The sequence below is a fragment of the Taurulus bubalis genome (assembly GCF_910589615.1).
Source record: "Taurulus bubalis genome assembly, chromosome: 9".
Taxonomy (NCBI): Eukaryota; Metazoa; Chordata; class Actinopteri; order Perciformes; family Cottidae; genus Taurulus; species Taurulus bubalis.
The window spans coordinates 11,024,155-11,042,782 of record NC_136597.1 but is presented as its reverse complement, the minus strand read 5'-3'; the positions used below and the strand labels follow the sequence as shown (position 1 = coordinate 11,042,782).

Genomic DNA, 18,628 nt, shown 5'->3' with positions numbered 1-18,628 from the left:
TTTATTCTGCTGTCATTGTAAAGCTGACAAGACAGATGAATTTAACAAGGCGCACCATGGGACTCTTTAAATATTAATATTTGATGAACTTTGCCTTTTTTAAAGTATGGAGAAAAAAGGCTGTGTTTAACACAACGTTATGGGTTGAGAACCTTTGTGGTCCATAGTTTACATGTCAGGCGGATGCTCTTATCCAGAGGGACTTTGCGCAAGTTAAAATAGAATACATGTGTATGTTGAAATCATTTTATGCTCGTATCAAAGACACGCAAGGAACACATGCTATGAAAGATTGATGTGTACATGACATTTTGAATAGAGTTTGAAATGAAATTGAGTGCAGGTATGGTGCAACTAGGCTGAGAAGAGGTGAGCGTGAAGTGTAGCCTGTAGAGATGTTCAGCTCCACCAAGAGAGATGTGGGCTGACTGCTGAGGACGAAAGGGGGGAGAAGGCAGAGGTGAAAAGCAAAACTACAGTAAGCTTTCTGGGTAGGATGGTAATACAGAAGGGAAAATCATGAAAAATGAAAGAGTGTGACAAATAATATTTCAGAAAGCTCCAGTGCACAAGACAGCAACAATAGGTTAGTCTCCGATGGTAAACTTCACACAGCTTCCTGGTATGAGCATTCTAAATCTTCCAGCTGTCCATGTTTTGATATATCGGCTTCAACAAATACCCTTCCTGATAACCTTGCGCTATCGAATATGTAGCCCGGTGTTGAACACCCGGCTGAGCCGCTAAGACTGAGGAGAAACCACACTTTTTGTTCTTCTTCTTCCCAGGTCTTGCATTAATTTACCGTCTCTGTGATTGTAAATTCAGGCGGAACATGTCAGACGATGTGTCGCATCGTAAAATGTGTTGATGTGTTCTTATCTACTTCATTATTTATGAATACAGAACAGTTTCTATGTGCTGCACTCCTTTTTCTCCCAGCCAGACTTGTTCATTCTTTTTTTTTTTCCTGCACCTGCTCATTGAATTACCTACCCAGACTTCTGGAGCTGTCCCATCTAATAATCGCGTTGTCATAGACACCTCTGCGGTTTGTGTGTTCTGTTAAGAGGAAGCAGTGAGGATTCAAAATAAAAAATATAAATATATACAAATGTAATACTTCTAGTGTGAGCTTGTGGGTGTTGTATGTGTGTGGGTGTCGGATGGTCCAATTATTCTAAAAGAAGAAAGCGTCAAAGACAAAAAGAAAGTGCTCGAGGAAGTGCAGTGATGAGGAGAGTTGGCAGATGGCAGATATTGAATCGCTACATCGAAGGTGCAGATGTTGTGATTTTCTTTTTTTTTATATCTCAATCACATGTCAAAGCACATCTGGCGAGATACAGCTCTACTGTTGCAGTGATGGAATGACCTTCTAGTTTCAACGATGTGATTCATCTGCAGTATTTTTATAGCCACAGTCACCATGTCGAAGGATATTTTGCTCTCAGACTGTAAAACATGATGTATCTCGTACAGCCGCAGTAACACACAATAGTAAAATGAAAGACCTTTTATATGCTTGAATTTTGGTTAGATATTAATTGAGAGTTCTTTCGACAACATCACTCAAAGTCTACAGACATGCTAGTGGCTGCACTGAGCTAAATGCTAAAATCGTAATGCTAACATGCTCACAATGACTATATATGTTCAACATTTTATAATATTGGTAAGTAAGTATTGAAAAATTATAATTTTGACTGATCGCTTGAGAGAAGTCATGACCATTAACTATGACATCGTAAATGCTTCATAAATGTCTGTATCTTGTTAGACTCTAGGCAATAGGTGTTCTTAACATAAACACTCAAAACCCCCAATTTTCACCACATGGGGGCCCGAGTGGAAAAATCAGAGGATCATTAAAGTCAGGATTCATCGGCTGGAGACCACGACTGTCTGTACACAACAATAAACTCCAGTAGTTGAGTCTGGACCAAAGGGCCTGACAGTCAGACCAAACGTCTCTGGAGTCACACGTCTAGCATGACTAAAAGGGGCAGGACGAATGGTGTTTTTGTGTTTTTGAACTGCCATGTTCTCATTTCAACTAATGCATGCAGTCTCAGGCAAGCATTTCATTGGGTACTTTGGAAAAGATGATGCGATATGAACATTTAACAGCTGGACTGTAATGATCAGCAAACGTCAATGCTGTCAATCAGAACAACCACCTCGGGAAACTTCCTCTTACTAATTGGTGTGATGGTCATGTTGCGCGCTGCAGGCTATGTGCGGGTGCTTGTGAGATTTTGTTTTTTGCATTTTAAAATAACATTACTTGGCTTGGGTAAGGCTGATGACATACTATACAGGAAGGAGACCAGGCAATTAGTAGCCCTCTCCTCCTGTCTTGCATCTTGTCAGGAAATGATACCCACTTATAAACAAGGAAAATAGGCTCATTTTGAAACGCTTTGCATATCCCCTCTCTCATTTCCACTCTCGCTCTTTCTCGCTCTCATTGGTTTGAATGTTACAAGGACAATATTGCTAAAGCATCAAATAATAATAATAATAATAATAATAATACAAGGTACACTTCATAATCATGAAATCACTTGCTCACTAACCACCAGGCAGATTGTCATACTTGAAATGTAGAAACTTTGCCTTCCACCCTATCATGCATGCAATGCTCACGCACACACAAGTAAAAGCACTCAGAAGATGTCACACTGTGTATAAACATTCATTATTCACTGGAAACACACACACAAACACAACGCACGCACGCACGCACACACACATACATACATTTGCACGATTAGGGTAATTAGTGGAACGATGGAAAGAAGAAGGGAACTGTCTCTCCACATAGACAGAAAGATGCTTTTAAACACAGATCCCTACCTCACCTACTATGTCCCCTTTAACCACACAAACAGACACACATACACACGCACAGTGTGTTAGCCTTCGGGTGGAATTACCAGTTTGATTTCAGCTTGGTGGAGATGTAGGAGAATGATAGTGGCAGGCTAAACCAAGGGGCAATGAATCAGTGCCTTATCAAACCTCTGGCCCAAGGTGTGAACTGTCAACTTAGAAACCACACACGCACTATTGGCAAACATCACACAGCAATATGGTCACAGCACGTGTCTCAGGGCTCAGTGGGGCGGTTGTCAGGGCGCTCTCTCATCTCTCTCTTCCCGTCCACAGTCTGTCCCTCTGCTCAGCTATTCTCCCAGAGAGGGGAAGGGGGAGCGAGCAAAGGCTGGCATGTTTAATTCAGCGACTTGACGACAAGCCCCGTCACCATGTAGATTTATAGTATTGGCGAGAGAGAGGAATGAGGAGATGGTTGGGATTTAACTACCCAGGATTCTAATGGGAGATTTAGCATGCACTTTACAAAATCACCTTAATCCAGCGTTGTTCTGTGAAGGGAGGGATGTGAACGGAAAATTAATTGCTTTTTTCTGCACGTCTGAGTTTCTCTTTTGGACCAGACAATTGCTCACTGGTTGTTGCTTTTTATCATTAAAAAGCATTGCTTTTGATTTTTGTGAATTGTGGCCACATATGGATAGACATGTGCATGTTTTAAATATAAATTATGTCTTGTATTCACCTAGGATAACAGATAAAGATCCAATTCCCAAGGTTGGGGACTAATGATGAAATTAAATCCGATAGGGGCATGTCACCTTCAGGAGAAGGCAGACTTTTATGACTGATTCTTTACAGGATGCATTAGTGCACATAAAAAGTTTATTAGTCAGGCAGCACTGGGGAGCTGTCAAACGCATGACTATATTTCACTTTGTCACAATGGTGAGCTGCATCTAACTATGCTGCTTCTACAGAAACAAAACAACACATTTCACTGGCTAATAAAGTCCAAACCAGTCTCAGTTTGTGCAGTGCCGCCTGTAAAGTCCAAGGCTTATATATTTGCATTGAAGCATAACATTTGCATTTAAAGCTTTTCTGTAAATCTGATTTTGTGGTTATGATCATAACTGTTAATTTCTGTGTTTTTTGCAAGAGGAAGATGTTGGTGCTGCACCCGAAAGGAAGTCCTTTATACCACAGTGAGTTTAACATTCTGCAGAGGAGAAAGCGGGGAAGGATGGGTGAGGCATGTGAGACTTTTATCAGCCGAGATGAAAGTTGTGACAGTCTGGAGCCCAGGTTTTCTGGGCTGTCTGTCTGGATGTCCTTCACACTGAGGGCTTGGATGATGGGGCTTGGACTGGGGTGGGGGACTGTTCATGTGACAGAAGGCTTTTCCTAATAGCCAGCCTGTTCTCCAACTCTCTCCGTCACATATACGCACTCTCATTTTCTCTCCCCTCCTCTTCTCTAGCCATATGTGTCTCTGACATCTCTCAATCTCTAATAGAGGAGAGTACAGACAGAGGAGGAGTCTGTTTCATTGCCTCAAGTGTGGAGTAAACAAGCTTTTAATTTTAAAATCTCTCCAGAGCAATCCAGATTCTGAGACAGCCGGTCTGGGCACCTGGGCAGTTCCCTGATTAAGGTGGCGCCGGCATTGTACTGTTAGAGAAGGGGGTAGTCTGAAAGAGGCAACAGGGGGCAGCTTTGCCAGCCTGCCAAGTGTGTGGGCGCTGCTGTGGCCAGTCAGTCTTCATAATGGCTGTCTGGCCGTTGGACGGAGCCAGCTCACTGGTCACATGACAGACTGTGGGGATCAGAAGAACTCCCCTCAGTAACCCTGAATCAATGGTGCCTAAGGAGACAACAAAGGGCAGAGGGGGCAAGGCATTATTGGCGTGTGCAAATGAAGGGAGAGAAGGGAGGAAAAAACAAAAGAGAAGTAGAAACGGAGCATAATAAAGGACAGAGAATGGACCATGAAACGAAATTACGCCCAAGTTGAAGTCACAAAAGAGGAATAAGGGAATGAAAATCTTAAGTAAAAGGAAGAGTGGTGACAGCCTAGGTGCTCACTATTCTCTACCTATAAGCTGATGCCGTGTGCTTTCCGAGGGACAGATAAACGTTTATCTCTCCAATGTGTTTTTCTCTCCCTTTCTCACTCTTGTGGGCTTGAGATTCAAACTTCAAAGGGGTATTAGATACTAGAAAATTTCAATTTAAGCCAAAGACATAGTCTGCATTTAAAGTTGGCATGTTTTTAAAAACATGCAGGAAAAGGACGTTTTGCTCTGCTTGGCAAGTATGAAATATCCTCAGACCTGGGACCGGCATAATAAAGCAATATCAGCCCGGCTGTGTCTGAGATATGAGGGTTCAGTAGGCCTGATATTAGTGGTCTTAGATAACTGGTCTGACAAAGCAGGTTATCGGCTTTAATCAGAGAGGATTTTCGTATCCAGCATTGGTCATTTACACATTGAAGATGAAATCCCTTATCACGTGCAAGCGGAACAGATCAAGATTGGAATTTAATTGGAGATAAGATTACTCTGCATTGGGGAAATTATGGCTTCAACAGCAACATCAAAAAAGAATAAAGAGGAAATTTTAATCAGGCAATAGGGGCTGCAGTATTATAAGTTGCGCTTTTATGTTTAATGGGCATTATAACCAAGACTTAAACCGCACTAGCATCCTTATGAGGCTGTAATGCTCTTTACACTCCAGAAAACAAATGTGTTGCTTGGAGGCAACATGCAGAGACATCTTCGCTATTATTAGATTCTGACCACTGAAATGACAAGAACTTTGGCCTGAGAGTGGCGCTAAAGGAAAGACCTCGTTGCTATCTATGCAAAGGGTTAATCCCCTGGAGAACATGAATGTGCTTCAAAGAGTTTATGTATGCCGATGTTTCACATAATGTATTAATCTTGTGCAGAAGGAATTATGACTAAGGTAAACCACTTATGAGATGTTGTGTGGAAATCACAATATTCTTTGTTTAATACTTGCATGACATGTTGGCCATAATGATAATATCACAATAACGTTTATATAATACATATTGCAAAACAATTGGCTACAGTTTAATACAGAGTTTGTGTACACATAAAGGAAATGTAGTGAGTTCTCATGCACTGTATTTACTTTTCTAAACTGAACCACTGAACATAGTCTCTCTTCATGTCACTTGTACTTTATGTCATATATAAGAATAGTGACTCCATTGATATGTGTGACGTCGGTTACCATGGCCAAGTGTACCGCAGTAGCTGCTCTTACATCAGTGATTGGCATCTGGCCAGATGTGCAGCCTGTGATTCAGTGTTTAATAATGCTTCACTGATTTATTCATTTGTAGACAGTTATTTTAAAGTATGGCAGTCACTCAAGAAATTAGATTTGTATTTATTTGTTGGCAAAATGGTTCCAGTTTTTTTGTTTAGCTCCATTTCCGTTATTAAACCATCAGTAAAGCTTTTAGCGGTGTTGTAGAACAGTCCTCGCCCTTTAGCAACCAGCATTTTGTCCAAGCCTTTAACACACTGCATCCTATTTCAACTGTAGTCTTTAAACGGGGCTCAGTTTAGCATCAAAGGGTAACATCTACTTTGTATCGCCAGAGTCAGCAATGGCTGTAGACCACAGTGAGCCATTTATTCTGAAACCCCTTGGGTTTCTTTATGGACCTGGCTTTGACTGTGTTTTAAAAATGAATAGCTGCATATTTGTGAGCAAGTCAAATGAATAATACCAGAAAATGACACCGTATATTCTCGTGAAAATGAAACCTCTTGTTAGCAGACTACATCCGACATGTCTGCCCTCTCTCCCATCTCTCTTTGTTATACAGCGGGGAACCATTAAGGTGATTCTATTATCTCCTCCTGGCTCTCCTCTAAGAGATCTTCCTAACGTCATTCATTGCCATTTAATTTGTGACCAAAAGTATAATGGCCCTGGAAATGGAAGGCACAGTGCTGTGCCTACACAGGAGTGTGCTATTCAGGATAATTGTTGATTGTCCGAATGCATCTCGGCGAGAGGGGGATTTAAAGGAGGCATGGTCCACGCGCAGTCATAAAGCAAGTGACGATGCATATCGTCATGTCCAGGTCAATTTTAATTTCACATTCATTCTAATGAGCACTTCTATTTATGTGGGCTACATGGATGGGATGGCTGCAGTTCTTCTCAATTAATTCCTCTATCGCCCCCTTGGCCACAGGAATTGCAAAATCTCTAAATGAGCCGATGTAAGATTGAGTCTTCAGTGGTTTAATGCTCTTATTCGAATTGCTCTGCATTAATTCCTCTGTGTGATTAACGGCAGGTACCTCTGTCAAAGGGAGTAGGAAATTAGTTTATGGAGGGATACAGTATTCATTCAACTCCTCTCACCTGCTGCAGCGCAGATGAATCTGTGTGATCATTCTGATTGGCTGAACACCAGCACAGTATTTTATTCTGCTCCAGCGACCTTTCCGCCTCACTGTCCGCCGTCTGTATGCAGGAGAAAGCATTCTTGGCATAATACACGCACCATCTATTGAGTCGACTGCACGCAATCCTCGGTTGGAGTGGTATACACCGCGCTTTCTGATGCACATTTCAAAATAATGGCATGCATGAACATGAGTTTGAATGGGGTCTACTTGAGGCAATGCATCTGGTGGACGATAAACTGGATTTATCGTGGCTTTTCCCATTTTGTGCTGATGAATAAGCTGCTTTGCACTCATATTAAACCCCCTCTAGCGCGCTGTCCCCTGTACCATGATGCATTGTCTGTTGCTGCGCCTTGCCTCTTCACTTCCTCCGTGAACTGATTAACTCTTTGGAACAGCATGGAAACACCACAGGGTGTTGCATTGTTTTTCAGTGTAAAGACAATTCCACTGAACAGTATGAATAGACCAGTGACTCTGAAAGAGGCAGACTGTCACTGTTTGTAAGGATTATTCAGTCGGCTCAGAACGTGATTCATGTGATGGGAGGCTCTCTGTTTGGTCCGGCCGGCTGGTTCACTCTCTACCACACGCCTTCAGGCATTCAGTCAATAATTAAATTCATGTAAATGCGGGTGTAAATTCTACATGTGTGCGTATTTGAACAGTTCCATCCTAAATGGAAATGAAGTAACAAAAAGACTTGCTTGATGAGATGAAACAATTTCCCTGGCTTGATCAGGTGGTCATTTTAGAGATTGAATTATGATGGTATTTCAGTGTATGCAGTTTGCTGTAGTCAATGTGGATATAGATGATTCTATTTTCTAAGGAGAATAATCTCCTCAGCTTAATAAATCACCATGTAAACAAAGCCAACACTGCTGCGACTGTGGCTCAACAGGGGTTGCTGCACAGATGCGGGCTATAAAGACATTTTTACGGATTTATAATGAAAAAACACCCCGAGAGTTTTGACACCCGTGTAGATTCTAGTCCCATCTCATGGAGGAAGAACAGTGTTGTGGTTGTTTTCTTTGTCTCAAGGCAAATTGCTAACATTCTGAATCCCTGCTGTGTGTGTGTGTCTGGTTTGCACAGTATGTGTGTATATTGCTGCATCTGAGAACATTAGACACGGCTACAATTTTTGCTTAAGGAGGAAAGTTCCCGAGCAGCTTTCTAGTTGATAAATCTGGGCAAACCAAAACTGTTATTGTTTTTTTATGTGGCAAACAAAAAAGTTAATACAAAAACAGTTATGTGTGTTGGGGAGTGTCCTCCATCAAGCCTCCTACAGCATGTCACCTATTTGTGACCCCGACTGTCACATAATCCATTCGAAAGGCATATTTACGCCTCTCAGTATATTCCTGTGCAGCAGTTCATCATCTTGTGTGTCAGTGAGTCATAAAATCCAAGCTGTGAACCATCCACTCTGCCATCCACCTCCAACACCTGCAGAGCTGGTACACCTGTGCCCACACAGCAGCCCCTCGCCATGGAAGTTTAATAGAGCACTCACTCCTCGGCAGTGGCGGGCTGTGCGTTCTTTTTCCGCCATACAGAAACCCGTTACTAGGGGAAGAAGATGGTGTATTATAAAGAAGTTTTAAAATATGAATTAACCAGAGCTGCACATAAGATGAATTATTAAAGACAAAGAAATGAGAAAACTAGTACTTACTAACAATTTACATAATAAATGTGCATATTATAGAAGTGACATTTGACTTACCTCTCGAGTCTGATTTCTTAAGGCGTGTTATTCTAAAGTATCAAAGCATCACAGATCATGGTTGCTTTTAGTCTGCAGTTTACTTGGTAAAGCTCTGAGCGTGTGTAACTCAAAAGTTGAACTCAAAAGTTTTGTTAGCCAAGGACGCTTTGTAATAGTACAAAGCTCAGACAAATATGAATTATGAGGTAAGGAGCCGGGATCAGTGCTGTTTAGAAAAGCCATATTGTCAAACGCTACATTTAGAATATCCTGAAGTATTGTCATTTAGCTGTAAAACATCTTCAGATAAATCTTTTGGGTAAATTAAAATTATAGAAGGTCTCATATTCAGGTCATGTGTTATCTATACACTGTATGTATATATAACTGTGAAAACTGGGGAATGGATCTAGCACAAACCTCCGGGGCACCACAGGAGGCATCTCTGTGCATCAACGCCAAGAATATCCAACACAGGAACACACAGGAAGTCCTGTTAAAACGAGGTTAAAACCAGTGTAACGCTCTTCAGGAGACACAGACCCAGCAAATGTTGCCCCTGAAGGGATCACAACCACATCTTAAAGCCATGTTGGCAGGTGCTGGACCAAAAAAAGACTGCAATAAAAATATAAATAAAGGTACACACACTGTTACTCCCAATGTATTGGCACGTGGTGATCTTGCCTGGAGGAATTACAATGATATTTGTATTGTATCAGTTGCTAAATTAGGTTCATTTTTATAATTTGAAGCAGAGTTTCAGCAGCACACATACATATTAAGCCCAATTGAAATGTCTAAAATAGGCAATTTGTTTGTATAAAAGTGATTAACTGTAAAAGGCTTTTCTTACTTGAAATACAATCTTTTTTTATAGAGGATTCAATTATCAGTAATGAACAAAAGCTCTTTTGTTTGGCTCTTTGTGCAAATATAGTCACAAAGGAAATTGGTTTGTAATATGATGCGTTTTTTCATACAGTGTAATTCACAGAGTTGCAGTAGCTGGTGACAGCCCCACATTGTCTCCTTTGTGAAGTAGCGACTACTCATTTCAGGAGCAAAAGTTCTTAAACTTGGAGCTGCATATTAACAAGACTGTTGATGATTGTGTCCCTGGCAGCGCTCTCATCATGCTCTTTGTATCAGAGCACCTCATACGATCATGGCCCCCAGTAATCTGGGACAATGGTGCTTTATCAGAAAGTCCTGACAAATGTATTAGTCATGGCTCCCACACTTGCACATCAGTCTTTTTTTTTTTTTTCGTCTCATCAACAAGCGGTCATATTCCTGTGAACACTTTGGCTCCCCTCCCTTTGTTCTCCGATCTTTACCTTCCTGGAAGCTCTGATACATTTCCTTTCCCTTCCTAAAGTCTTATCCCATCTTTCCTTGTCACTCCTTTGCCCTCTTTGGTTTTCCTATCGTTAGGATACATCCGTATCTCAAATGCTAGCTGACAGGATCATCGCAGTGCAAAGTGTGAGGAAGATCACAGGGCTGCTCCTAATGAAAGGTGTGTGCATGGGCTATTTCTAAATTACACACACCTCGACCGGGCTGTCAGATGAAAGAGCATAAATCCATAGAGAGGAGGGGAAGTTGGCAGACAAGATGGCAGACGTAAACCTTTCCAGGACAATGGCCAGTCAGAACCAGCAGAGCATTAGCGCAGCAACGGTAAAGTACTCATAATAGCAGTATGTCTTTTTTTTTTCCTTTTTTTTTTACTGGATTGCCAGCCATAGCTGTTTTTTATCGTCCCTTTCTTACGTCATTAATGCTCTACGGTCATTTCACTCTCTCTTTTACTCCTTTATTTGATCTATTTTTCTATATCACAGTCATCTCTTGTCACAAAGCTGTTTATAATGTTAAATCATCCTGCAGAAGCGACAGGATTTACTTCATTAAGTAGTGGCAGAGGGCACTGCTTCACTGAAGAGTAAGGGTAAGAGTCTCTCCTCGTGGGCTCCATCAGTATCGTTAAGTATCCTCTCTCATTAGACCAAACCTCACCGGTCTCCAGGGCTTAAAGTGTGCCCTGACATCTTATGTGATAGAGTATGCTTTGATGGCATCACCACTGTTTGGAAATAGTTACTTTCACCTGAGGATGATTGCCACCAGCACGTATTTACACAGCCTTATTCTCACTCAACGTCTTTGCTTAATCAAGAAGAATCTCACTCGCTTCACAGGAACCCCCAGTTTGCTCTTCGCTTTTCTCCTCTCCATTTTTTTAAACACACACCTCAAACCCATTCAGCATATCCTAGCTATCTCAGCAGTATGATTATTCATATGGCAATAAGGCTGGATCAAGCTGGCAAGGCTGGCACGGCTCGATGGGAGTGTTTCCGGATGATGACTTGGGAGTCCTGCAGCTTCTCTGCCAAGAGCAGGGAATTCAAACCTAATCAGGCCAAGGACCCCTTCCCTCCTCCCATATCCCAGAGAGCTGCACAGGTTGAGGCCGAAACAGGAATAGAGCGAGAGAGACAAAAGTCAAAGTCTCGGCAGCATCCTGGACGCTCCCGCGCTCTGTTTTCCTCATAGGGAGCCAGAGGTTTTCTTCCATGATTGATGGGTTCATTTTAGGGCTATTGGAGAAACTTTTCTCTTTCACTCTGAAAGGGGACATTAGTAAGATTAGCTTTGTTCTACTCTATCAGTCCTATCTAAAATCTTATCTCTCACACACACACACACACACACACACACACACACACACACACACACACACACACACACACACACACACACACACACACAGAGTCTTCCAAACTTCCAGGGCTTATGTCCATCCATCAACCCTAAGGCGCTAGCCAGGATGTGCTACTGAAGCCCAAGCAGTGAGCTCTGTAACGGGCATCCCAGACCCACAGCTCACCGCTGTCCGCAGGACATGGTCACACCAAGGGGAGGAGGCAATGATCGTCCCTAATCAATAATACATCGACTGCATTAAAGCATATGAATAAGTAATGGGCGGAAAGAACCCAGTCGTCAGGGCGCGCGCACACACACACACACACACACACACACACACACACACACACACACACACACACACACACACACACACACACACACACACACACACACACACACACAGAGCAAAGTGATCTTCTACTTAGGCCAGAGAAGATGAACAGACAGAAAAATAGAACAAAGCAAGGGCTTTAACTTGTAGGGAATTTATCACCCACCCACTGACATTGTGTTGCATGTTGAAGCTCCACTCTGTCTTTCACCCCCAACAACCCCAATCGCTGTCTCTTTCTCTCTCTCTTTTATTTCTTTCTCTCTCTGTAGCTCTCTTTCTCTCTCTCTCTCTCTCTCTCTCGTAATGGCCTTTTTTCCTGCGGGTGGAATACATAAGTTTTTATATCCATGTGTCCTAAGGCTTAGCAAGGACCGTTTGAATATAAATAGTTAATTTGCCTCCATAGTGGAGGCCGCCTCGCTTTGTGACATAAATATATTTGTAATTACTTTTTTTTTTTTTTTCACGAAGAGCAGGGGGTGACTGTTTTGGTTGACTGGAGATGGAAGATGAAATTGCCTTACACAAATAAGTCTGCCAACGTTTTGCCCCAAACACCATGTCAGCAGGGCTTAGCTCAAAGCACACTTGTATGTGTTGTGCTCACAATAAAATGTTTAATGCTGTCAACAATTTGAAATAAATTAGTGTGCTACAGAAAGTACAAGTAGTAACTGTGCCAAGAATGATTGGGAGCAGCACTTTTGAATAATTAATATATTTGATGTATAGAGATGGTAGAACTATAATGTGTGTGTGTGTGTGTGTGTGTGTGTGTGTGTGTGTGTGTGTGTGTGTGTGTGTGTGTGTGTGTGTGTGTGTGTGTGTGTGTGCACGCATCATCATTTCTTTTGGCAGTCAGTAAGTTGGTACTTGATGCCAAGTTGTGTGTGTCTGTGTGCAAATGGTTGCCGATTTGTTAAGACCTGAAAGTGTTGTCTATAACTCCACCACCAGGCACTTTGGAGCCAATCCATTAAGTTTTGAGAGGGCGAGCAGTTTGAAATGTTTTACGACTGCTTACAGTCAGTGTGTGCTAGCGCGCATTTGTGTGTGCACGTATTAGTGGCTGCTCTTTGATGAGAGGCCTTGTTGCGAGTTTGTGTTGTGATGCTGTGCTCCTCAAGGAGGTGCAGGAAGGGAAAGGAAGCAGCTCTTTGTTTTTGCCAACAGAAGTGTGTCAGACAGGAATACTCGGGTAGCAGCACTCTGAAAGATATCGCAGCCTATTAACCCACAGGAAGATTTTTTTCTCAAATATTGTGCTGCACACAGCATGGGAGAACAAAGGAGGAGAAGCAGAACAGTGAAGCAAGTGAGTTGGAGAAGAGGAGATGGGCGGATATGTGGGTTTGAGGGAGTGACGGGAAATAGAGCCAGCAGAATATTACAGTCAATCAAGTTTATATGGAGTGTATCAATGAACCGCTTCCTTACGTAAAGGATTAGAAACACTAATGTTTTATATCTCGAACAAGTCAAGCTGCCATAAGAGTTAACTTTAACTTCTATTCCAGTTTGTGTTCTTTAAAACGGTGCATCAGTATGACATCACAGATTTGAATAATGTGTGTTGATTCTTGCTGCAATAGATGACAGTAAATTCACAAATCTAAATGCAAACAAGCTGTCCAAGGTCATAGGAAGTGATTGTTTTAAAAGAAACATTTGAGTGGTGAAATTAGACGACATGGCTCTAAAGTGAATTGCATTTCATTGACTTAAACAGCATCCCCGTACGGTAAGTGTGTGTTTAAAAAAACCTGCTGACACATAGTGTTTTGAAAAGGGAGCTACCGTAGCATATGGGGATGAATCGTAATAAGAAGGATGGAGGGAGGGTGGAATGAGAGAAGTTACAGAGGAGTTACATCTCAGGGAGGAGGAGAGCTCCATCACCCTGACGACATTGTCCAATTAGAGCATATGATTAGCACAGACTGTCTCCGGTGAAATTGAATCTATCAGCCAGGCTCGGATTGCTACAGGTCTCTGCAATTTAGCTATCACTTTGTCTCTGTCACCGCAGAGCTGCTAATATAAAACCGACATAATGGATGATTTCTACTTAAGGCGTAGCTTGATTGAAGCTGATTTCATTTCACAAAGGTTTATAATAGTTCCACAATATGTGTGTATGGTGAGAGGGTGTGTGTTTGTGAAAGAGAGAAGAGTTGGCAGACTTTCAGTCATCTGAAGGTCCTTTCCCACTGGACCAAAAAACCCACTAATGCCCATGAACATCTGGATTGTATCTTTAGTGGGAAAGGTTACAATCAACATTCATTCCCAGGACAAATGACTACAGTAGTGGGTATTAGCAGGTATGTATCTTCTGCAGCTGTGGTTGGCAGTGATGGAAACATGACACCCAGGTGGACGTGCTAATTTTCACCCATGACGCGTGTTACAAATAATATTATTTCTTAACATACTAAACATACAGTTAATATTATCTCCTCTTCAAGCCATCAGACTCCAGTCAAACAACAGTGACTTTACCTCTATGGACATTGAACAACACACTTCAAACAAAGCAAAACTCATCCAAACCTTCTTTGGTAGTCTTTCCTCAACAATCACGCTCTCTGATGTGAAAGTTTGAAAGAGAGACTCAAGCCTCCGAAGACTTGGAGGGTTTTCACATGTGTACCAAAACCACGCATACACACTTACTCTGGTGGGCAAAGGGTATAATTTGTATTTGTTCTTTTTTGTGCTCCTTTTTCTTTCCAGGCTACCAGAGCCGAGGGCAGACCCACGGGACTTTGAGGACAATGATTCTGGGCCCCCCATGGATCACGCCCCCTGATGCCAGCAGACCAGACTCCTACTAGATTCATCTGTCCTTCAATGTCTACTTCAGCCAGCCTTCAGCCCTGTTGAGCTGTCAGGCCGGCCTTCTCTTCCTCTGTCAGCCGTCTCCTTTCTTTCTCTTTTCCCCCCCTTTCCCCTCCCCTTGGGATGCCTGCTGGCAGTGAGCTGACCTTGAGGGAGTTGATGTGACAAATATGGATGGCCATGTCTTTTCTGTGCTCCCAACTTTCTTTCTTTCTTTTTTTATTCCTCACTAGCTACTAACTTTCTTTGATTGAGGCACACAAGTTTGTGCAATCAATTACCATCAGGCTCAATTTCCACAGCCAGTCAGATACTTGGCTTCCTGGCGAGCCTGGCTGACTCGGAGAGGAGCATGGGTAGTAGGCAGCCGAGCAGAGCATCTGTTAAGCCCGACAGATGTCAGAAATGGGGAATTCTTTGGCGCGGTTCTCTTCACAATTCATTTATGCACAATATCCTTTCGTTCATGATGTTTTTGACAAACATTCGAACCCTCCTTAGACATAAAAGGGTAACTTTTGTCAGATGCCACAATGCCTTACGTCATCGAGAGATTATTACAAAGGTATACTCGGTGTTATGTTTTGATTGTAAAAAAAAAAAACCTATGTGTGCCTAGCTTATGTTTTATAATGTTGTACTTTCCATCATCCTGTTGCCTTCACCCTCTGCCCTGCGGATTCTTTATGTTGGAGCGGACTTCCTTGTGTGCTTGTCAGATCCATTATCAGAAGCGGGGGACATTTTGATGCCTATTGATTGGTGAACGTTGCTGAGTCTTTGTTAGGTGAAAATTGAACTATAATTTGACTGTGCAAAATAGCCCTCCAGCAGTATCAGCTCTCTTTACACTGTAATGTAAAGGCTCATTACTCCTGGCCAATCTGCTGGGTATGACGGATTGCAATCCAGACGAGTGTGCGCACTTTCTACCTTGACCCACTCCGCCAAGGCTTTCATTCATGATGTACCGCCGCAAGTCTATCTGTGTCAGCAGTTTGTTTTTAACGTGATTGATTCTGTTGCCTTAAATTCAAAATTCAAAGTGGTGTCACCCATCATATGTGGGAAATGTTTGACAACAACATGACTTCACTGTGCGGTAGCATTGCACTAAAAAGCACAGCGTTGTACACCCGCCCAAGGGAAATGTCTGTGTCAACAGCCGATTGAAATAACTCCAAAAGGCTCAGTCTTTATTCTAGTGTAACAACAGACTTAAGCCTGACTGTCTGATATTTCTGTTTGTTTTTATTTGTCTCTTTTTGTCTTGAATCTATAAATAAAAGCCAGTTTCTTAGATTAGATGTTGAAGATGACATTCATATTTTCACTTTAGGAGCAGTTCCTGCTTTATTTTTCTCTTGCAAAACACTACAAGCACCTGAATATCATCAGTCACCCAAGACACTAATATCAGAAAAAATGCGCAGGCATGCGACGATGGATGGAGACAGGAGGAGAGATGAAGTGCTGTGAAGATGGGATTGGGGAAGGGGAGGACTTCTAGTTCTCCTTCATCAAAATGCAAAGCAGGAACCCATCCAGATCGGACTGGGAATAGTAGGTTTGGAAACAAAATGGGTTGATGGAGCAGGAGAGCTCTTGGGGTCTCTGCTTCTCCACAGAGGCATTTAAATGCAGACTGCTTTCATTCCATACGGAGCCAGAAAAGCCAGAAAAGCCAGAACCCACTTTCATCAACTCGCGGCCTCAATCAGAAAGCCTTTGTCTTTACGCTGCTCATTTCTATTTCTCACTTTACTTCTTTTTTCTCGCCTCTCAAAACAGCACCATGTGGCCGCTTCATGCTTTTTCAGCATGTCTGATCGCTCCACATTGAGATATTGACTCTGAGAAACTCATTTAGCCGGCGGTCATTGCTACCTGGCTGGTAACACATCTGGCTTTGCATCCTCTGGTGAGTTTCCCTTTACAGAAATAATGGACCTTAATGATGTACCGCGTGAGGCATTGATCCCCAGCATTCGCTAAAGCCACTGCTGACCGACCAAGCGCCAGAGCACTCAAGCCCTTTTTAGAGATTTTTTTTTTTTCCTGTGTATGTTTTAGTGTTTCTGCGGCTAAATTGATTTAATGAGGAGACGTCCTGCTATCAAAGAGAGGCTGGTTTTGGAGAATAATCCTTATAATAATGTCGTCATCGGCGGCACCTTCGACGTGGAATCTTTCATGATCATAGAAATAATAAGAAACCTGATGGGGGACAATGTGTCTGCGGAGGAAGTGGAGAGAAGAGGACTGTCTGATCTAATTTAGCCAAGGAGATCACAAGGTTCCCATTTTCCTCACCCAATTACACCTGCTCTTCCAGGTTCACTTCACTGAGCATGTTCACACAGAGGCACAATAAACACAAGCACAGCTGTAAGGCCTGCACTTTCCTGGTGAGCGAAAAAAAAGAAGAGACTATTGTGTATTTGTATTGACATGAATTAATTGCTTCATGGGTTGTGAGATTGAATTAGCTACGTGACATGCTTGCTAGTGGTGATGCAGCTTTGATTGCTGCCGTTAATGGAGCCTATTTCTCGCCATCATTTAAAAGACAGTTGGTGTCTGTGGTTTCACAGTAATAGAGCAGCTCCACCACCCACCAACACACCATGACTTCTGCTTTATTAGCATGCAAGAGCTGGAAGAGCAATATGAGATGTCACACACATGCATGTGTGTTTTAGTGAGGGTGTGCATTAGCCTGTAAAAAAATGACAGTTTATTTGCATAAGCCCACACCTCTTGTACCGTTCAAGGGAATGTATTGCTTGTCTTGCGGTAAATGCCCTTTCTTATTCATCTTTCCCCTTGGCCTCTTTACTCACACACAAACACACAAAAGCAAAAGAAATAGGCATCATTCAAGAGATGCTCGCCCGGATTTTTAAATTGACCCCTATTTGCTTTGGGTTGAACCACTAACCGAAACAGGGATGACTATTACAATACATGACATCACTCATGGTGTGAAAGATCTTTGAGTTTTACATTGTGCTTCCTTATGCGGGCTTCCAATGTGTTTACAATGCATTTTGGGAAGTAGAGAGCTAAAAAGAAATTGACATATTGGGAAATTACGCATGCATAAAATGCACATAACTAAAACAAAAATAACATCACTCGATGCATGGAAGTGCTCTTTGTGTTTTTGTTTGCATTTTTAAACCCAACTCTCCCTTACAGCTCAAGCTTGTCTCCATTTCAGTTACTGTGTTCCACAAAGGGCTGTAGCACCTCTGAGAAAAGCTAATGGGAAATAAATCAATCTCTTCCCAGTCTTCAAGTTTTGGCTCACATGAGATCCAACCAGCGAGAAGGTGCCACCATTCCAGACTGACTGACAGCAGGCATCTGTCAGACTCGACAGGTACAGACAGCTGTCTGGCAGCCCAAGCTTATGAACAATGACTGGGTGGAGACAAGATGGCCAAGGAATCCATCTTTCTGCCAGACAGCTCCCATCACTCTCACATCCCCGAGTCAGCAAAGACACCTTCGGGCTTCTGTCTCGAATTTCTGTGCAATTGCTTCCCGTCTGAGCATCCTACTTCGACAAGTAAAAGAATTGTAGAGTAGGAAGGGAGAAAGGAGACTGAGGGGGTACTGTGATCAAAAGAGCTGCAGATGAGCACGCTCGTTTCAGGGTTTATAGAATAACGATGAGAGTTTAGAGTTAAACGTGCAATG

General features: G+C 42.4%; 1 protein-coding gene across 1 annotated transcript in view; it reads left to right on the top strand.

Annotated features, from left to right (window-relative positions):
* The window catches only part of trim44 (tripartite motif containing 44), a 37,355-nt gene extending 22,397 nt beyond the window's left edge, over positions 1 to 14,958 (top strand). The window contains exon 6 of the mRNA XM_079223680.1: positions 14,819 to 14,958. Within this exon, the coding sequence (XP_079079806.1) occupies positions 14,819 to 14,894 (76 nt within the window). The 3' untranslated portion in view covers positions 14,895 to 14,958. The remainder of the gene's footprint in view (positions 1 to 14,818) is intronic.
* Positions 14,959 to 18,628: the final 3,670 nt, after the last annotated feature.